Genomic DNA, 6,895 nt, shown 5'->3' with positions numbered 1-6,895 from the left:
AAACTGAGGGGGCAGATTCTACAACCTCAAATTGTACTTTTACCATGACTCCCAGGGGGCTCCTTAGAATGCAAAAAAAAAAAAAAAAATGTTGGGTATCTGGGTTTTTTTATTATTTTGCTGCCATTTTGAGCTCATATTTTAAAATTTGCATTGGTACTTTTACCATTTTAGTCACTGTTTTACCAGTGTCGTGGCAGCAGGTTAAATAATGACAACAGGTGTTCTACAAGAAGGTTTAACTTATTTTGTCCTTGCCAGTTTGTACAGCTTCATTATGGCATCTTCCCGGATGGCATGAGGGGTAAATTAGACAGTTTGGCCCTCAACATGTCTTAGGCCACAGAGTCCAGCAGTAAGGTGGAAACCACATTTATATTTACACACACACAGAGCTGACATTACTTCTCAAAAGGGGTTTTATCAAATTAAAGACAAATGTTGGTAAATGTAACCATTTTTTTCCTTTTATTGTTTAAATTTGTCAAAAGAAATCAAGCTCAGCTTTGGATTGATTTGTTTTAATTTATCGATCTATTAGATTTTAGCCTTTTTCAGTGAAAGTGAATTGAACTTTTAGTGTTCTTCACTTTTTTTTTTTTCGAATTTAGAGTATATTTATTGTGGGTAGAGTGTTTTGGTGAATGAACCTCTTTATGTCAATAAATATCAACCCTGTATGAGTGTTTGTGCAACCAAAAGGCCTTTTACTTTTGTATTGGCGCTGCAGACAATGCGAAGCTTAAACACTACCTTCTGAGTCAGCACATATGACTAAAGTAACTGGCTCGGGTTTCTTAAACTCAAAGTCTCGACTTGCAGTAATTAATCACGTGAAAAGGCTAACATGTCAGAGTCCAGCAGGGAAAAAAGTGCAAGCAGAGGAACCACTGATCTGTGGCACCAAGGTGACTATCTTCTTTTTGTTTTTTTTCAGCACGAAACATAGTCCTTCTGACAGATGGATGCCCAGTTCAACTGAAAACTTGTAGGCTATTCCAGGCATACTGGCACTACGAAACCGACACAAAAAGGTTTAAAGGGTTCACCGGATTATTCAAAAGTCATTTCTGAATACATTGGTTTTGACAAGGCTCTGGCTCACGGTGCAGCTTGTAATCCACATTAGGGGCTTAGGTGTTTGATTAATGAGTTGAAGGATAACCAGCACTGAAGAGGTCAGCTGGCAAACGGGACGAGGCCACTGGATGGTACTGAAAACTAAGTCTTCCGTTAACAGAATTAAAATGTCAGTTTGAGGTCTTTTTTTACTTCTTTTCTTCCCCCAAAAAATCACCTCGATGGTTTTTTTTTCCCCAAAAGACACATTTTCTCAGGATGGTGGGTGATCTCAGACCTGGACTTTGAGATGTGATTTGGTCCATTTCCTGGATTTCAATTTTCAAATCCATCAGTCAAGTACAAACAGTACAAGGCAGCACTCCTCTAAAACAAGTGAAACAAATTTTTTTCAACTGCATCAGTCGTTGAAGCAAAAACTACTGGTAACATATTAAGAAATAAATAATTAAATAGCGATATAGATAGACTTGCTGTAGGTGTTCTTAGGTGCTGGTTAGATCATCCAAAACTATGGGGGCTCCTTGGGTTAATGGGGGATAGCTCTTTTCTACTGGCCTGGCCAATGAGCTGATACAGACGGTGGCTGAGGTTCTGGACTTGGCAGGTGCCCAGTTCACAACCCACTCTCATCAGCTGGGCATTTTTAGGGTAGTGCTGGCCCCCTCCCGAATGGGCCTGGACATGAGATCTCCTCAGCCTCCGCTTGATCTGCGAAGCCTCAGCAGGCTGTGCCCAGGCAAGGCCAGGTGAGGCCGCTCTCGCTCCCGACGCCGGCTTGCGTCTCAGAAACCCAGGCAGCCATTTCGGCGGTTGGCCGAGGGCTGAAGATGCGACGTGGTTAGTTTGGCTTCCTGAAGATAAGGAAACTTCTTCTTTCTGGCCAATAAGTTTGTTGAGGAGATCCAGTCTAGAAACAGAAAACAAACAAAAAAGAACATTTTACTGAAAGTTTATGAGATTTAAGTAGTCTTTGCAGAAACAGCAGTAGATAATGAACAAGAACAGTTAACAGCCAAGCTACAACTCGGTACATCTTCAAAGAACATTTCCTCTCAAACTTCACTGCAGTGTATTGCTGGTAAACCTTGAACGTAGGTATAAAGTTGAACAGTGCTTGCTACCAACCTAAACATTTTGGCAAACCAAGCACGTCCACCACAAAACCACACCCCAACAATGGTAGACTCTTCAAACTTGGAAATGTAACCTTTCCACACCACAAAAATCTGCTCTGGAACCAAATATGGAACCCTAACAAGAGCTAAAGGCTCTGACAAGATGGGTTGTTAGAAAGCTGCAGTTAAGTTGTGGTGTGTCTAATGTCACACTTTCAAAGCCCACATTTCTTAAAATAATTTGTAAGACACTTATTTCAAAATCTACATTTGAAGATCTGATGTCAATGCAACAAATAGTCAAGATTTCTCTCAAGTGGTGGATCATTACAGTATTTCCTAAAACTTTGAGCTTTCGACCCACTAAGTAAAAGTGAAAGTCTCGAGACCTTGATTGTTGCGAACATAGTTAATAACCCATTTAATAAAGAGCTTCATCATGACCACTGTTTTTGTTGTTTTCTTTACAACAATTAGGGCTAAAAATGCTAATGACAATCATTTTACATTAATTTGATTCCTATAGACCTTCTCAAGATCCCGCATTTGGTATTTCAAGACTCAGATTCGGGAATCAACAGACCAACTTAACCAGCTACCAGCTTTATCTGCCATCCTTCTCTCTACAGCAGCTACTGTAGGGCCATCGGTAGAGCCGCGGAAATTCAACTCGCAATGCAAAGCAGCTCGGACAAAATGTTTCTGCCTGCTGTGTCTGAACACACTGTTACCTTCAACATGACCCAACTTCCACACAGAAAACATCTCCTAATTGGGGGACATAAAGGTTTATTGGTCTTTGTTGCCTCACACACTCCCGGAATGCTTCAGTTGCTACGTGAGAGTTGTGCCTTCATGGTTTGCTTTGTCAGACCCACCTGGTTCTGAGCAAACAGTAGTCTGATCAGACAAGTCTCAGTAGTGCCGGTGCGTTCCGGGGGGAGAACATTTCAGCAGAGATACAAAAGAAAACCAGCGGAGTTACAGGAGGTATTCTAGCAAAACTCTATGAAGGCCAAGGGTCTTAATCGTCTGTCTCTTGAATTTAGAAATCGGCCTGTTTTAGACTAACCTTTACATAAACACTGACTGTTTATGTTGTCTGAAGTCAGCTGTAAAAAAAATGGGTTTCTGGGAATACGCATCAGACTAAATGATCTGTTAAGACGGTCATGGTCAGCAGTGCTGATTGTTTGACAAACAGCCGGAACAGACCCACCATCTGTTCATTGTTTGACAAAAACACTTTTTACAACTTGGCCCTGCAGCTCATCATTAAACTGTTTGTGTTTGTAGCACAATGCAACTTAAATTCCTGAGTGAGAAGTGATATCCTCCAGCATGGCTGCTGGAGGAGGGCCATGATGTTAGAAATGATATTATTAGGTTCTGTTCAAATGTTTGTCCTGTACCTTATCGCACAGCTTTGGAATGAAACATGCAAGTTATACATCAAAACAATTTGGAATACTGTGCTATGACTTTTGGTAGCAGTACATTGCACAGCGTAGACAAAATAATTTAAAAAAAAAGTAATAATAATGGAAGTCAATGGGACTTTGGAAGAGGGCATGAGAAAACCCAGCCATCTTTGGTGTTCTATAGCTCAGGCAGAGCTAAACCCAGCATTTAAAGTTTAAACAGATCACAGAAAGTTGGACTTTACATGTCTGAACTGGCACTTTGACACATGTTATAGTTTATTCACGCTTACAGTTTAGGTTTTATGATTACCACAGAATGCTCAACGTCATACACTAACCTCTGAAATGTCTAAAAATGTTAAGCTGCATCGGTATCCTTCCACTTTTTTTTGTTTTCAGAAATTTTCTAGTTAGCAGTATTGTCTGCTCCTATTTTTATAATGATGTTCAAACAGAGAGTGAGCAAAAACATCAGCTACATTTGCTGCTTTGGCTAAAAAACAAAACAAAACAGACTTTTCCCTCAGTTGCAGGTTTAGGTTCTGAGTGGAAGATCTAAATATAAATTCTTTCCATGTGAAATGCTGACTTGGGTAACTTTATTATGAGCACTCGGTCTTTACTCATACCGAGAGGCTGAGACGGTTTGGGTGGTTTTGATCTAGTCAAGCAAAGAAAAAAAAACAAAAAAACAATTAGTAGTCTGAAGAGGACCTGGTGCCCAACATTAGAATTGGCTGCATAAACGGTTTTGGAACACCACGCCGCAGACTGAGGCAAAAACTATTTTCAGGTCTCGCTCGGTGTGCCATGGTGCCACATCAACGAGTCACGCCCACCTGGACTCTGCTCCGTTTCAGTTTTAAGGGAGGCTGTTCGCGCTGTCGCAGTGCTGACCTCGCGCCAAACATTGCCACTGGAAACACTGTCAAGAACATTAATTTCACACAGCCAGACTACTGGGTGCATATTTCTGTACTCCTGTAATGACAGTGTCTTGGAAAAGTATTCAAACTCCTTGAATTTTTCTACAGTTGCGCCGGACTCTTTCTATTTTCCAATGCCCTTCTCTCCATGAGATGTTCAAAATTTAAGATACTGTTTTAGAACAGGGGTGGGCAATCCTGGTCCTATTTTACTTCTTTCCATGCTCCAACACACCTGATTCGGTGGTTAAATTATCTCTTAATGTTCTGCTGAAGCCTGTTAATCACCCATTGATTCAAATCAGGTGTGTTGGAGCAGAGGAACAAGTAAAAGATGCAGGATAGAGGTCGTCGAGGACCAGAGTTTGCCACCCCTGTTTTAGAACCTAACCCTGCTTTAAACGTTTTAACAACATATCCCTGACCTGTCTTGTGTGCTCCTTGGTCTTCGTGATGCCGCTTGATCACTAATGTTCTGTAACAAACCTCTGAGGCTCACAGAACAGCTGGATTTATAGAGATTAATGTACACACAGGTGGACTAAACAGTTACTAAATTACTAAATAGGTGATCTCTGAAGGGAACTGGTTGCACTAGATTTTAGTTATGGTGGGTAAAGGGGGCTGAATGAATACAAATGCCTGCCACACCTTTCAGATTTTTGTTTGAAAAACACACCTATTATTTTCACTACACCTCACAGTTGTTCCCTCCTTCGTGTTGCCGCCTAAAATCCCACACAATTGTGGTTGTGACACAATAAAATGTGGAAAAGTACGAAAGGGAGTAAGTATTTTTTAAGACACTGTAAATCCTAATAAATTCGATCGAAACAGCAGGACTCCTTTTGGATTTTTGAGTCAAATCAAACTGAACAGTGTGGCGTTTCAAGCTTCCAAACTGCAGCGAGCTGCCAAACCCACCCATGTAAGCGACAGATCCGCAAGAACAGTAGCCTTTGTCTGAACTTACCAAGATTACCATTGCCTGGACGGCAAAGAACCTTTACCAGCATCCTGTAACTATAATTACGGTTGGAGCTTAGTGTTGGGATTATTTTGGGGCTGGATTTAACTCTGATTATGATTTATGTGAGTTATATCCTGACTCAACTCTTTTATAGGAGACACAGCTGTAATCTGTGGTGTTGATGACTCCATGCTCTGGTAGTTTGGCTCCAGGAGGTCAAAAGTTTACAGTAAGAGGGAAGAATTCCCAGCCTGTCGAAAACAGAATCACCTTATATCCACCGTCGGATGTCTTTTGATCTGTGCCACTGATAACAAAACGTACGTAGTCCCTGTCATTTTAGATGTTAAAGCTCTGTTTACATTAAAACAGTCAAGTCAGTAATTAAATAAATGACCACAAACACAGTGAACATGAACCCTTTCACCCTTAGCAAGATTGATAATATCCCTTTAAGCTTAGTCCTACGATCTGCCACACAATGAAATAAAATAACGTTGTGCGTGATCTTATGCCATATTGCAAAATCTGTTAGTGCTCAGAGTTTGTGTTGCAAATGGCTCTCAGCTTCTACCAAACCAAACTTTGGCTCAATATGTGCAAACCTGACTAAATTGTAGCCTTTTTGGTTGTTTACCATGTTCAATTGGATGTATTGGGGTTGCCTCCAAAAGGTAATCGGTTGTAGAGGCACACTGAATTAATATTCCCTGAAGGTTTCATTCAGATATAACCAGCGGTTCGAGATGACACCAACAGTTAAGACTAAATGTTGGCAATGAAAAGGCTAATAACACAACTAGACCATAACAAAGAGCTTCTCTCCCATGAGAGCTTTTGCGTTTCAGCCCATCAAAGGTTTTGCCATCCTTCAGGGTCGTCACTAAAGATGGTTGCTGGGTGTTTTACAGTTCAGTCAGTAAATGGCAAAGACCAGGGGCGTCACTAGGTTTTAAGGACAAGGGGGGCTTAGCCCCCAAGAGATGTACAGGATGTGAGCAAACGTAGTGGGCGAGAACAACATTTCTCAAACAGCTAACAAAACCTGAGTTGCTTTTCCACATTTTTGGACACATTTAACAGATACCTTACTGTGTAAACGTTTTAAACAACCAATTATATTTTTATTCAGAACATCAACAAACAGGAAATATGTTTACAGTTTTAACAAGAAAATTTAACATTTTTTAATTTTTATTTTGTGAATTGAATATTACTATACTGTATTAAATGCTAGCTAATGTACACTATAATATTTGGTGCTGGTGTATACCCAGTTATGAAGTCTAACTGTGGCTTTATATATTATATAAAATCTCTCAGTTATTCCACAACACTGATTTAGATTAACTGACACAAGAATGCTTCTGTAGAAAA

The 6,895-nt window shown here is 40.4% G+C and overlaps 1 protein-coding gene across 1 annotated transcript in view; it reads right to left on the bottom strand.

Moving 5' to 3' along the window:
• Positions 1 to 550: 550 nt before the first annotated feature.
• Positions 551 to 6,895, bottom strand: part of adm2a (adrenomedullin 2a) — a 13,735-nt gene continuing 7,390 nt past the window's right edge. The window contains exon 3 of the mRNA XM_017432561.3: positions 551 to 1,990. Within this exon, the coding sequence (XP_017288050.1) occupies positions 1,582 to 1,990 (409 nt within the window). The 3' untranslated portion in view covers positions 551 to 1,581. The remainder of the gene's footprint in view (positions 1,991 to 6,895) is intronic.

Source organism: Kryptolebias marmoratus, linkage group LG18 (genome assembly GCF_001649575.2).
Source record: "Kryptolebias marmoratus isolate JLee-2015 linkage group LG18, ASM164957v2, whole genome shotgun sequence".
Lineage (NCBI taxonomy): Eukaryota > Metazoa > Chordata > Actinopteri > Cyprinodontiformes > Rivulidae > Kryptolebias > Kryptolebias marmoratus.
This window is presented reverse-complemented; position numbering and strand designations above follow the sequence as displayed.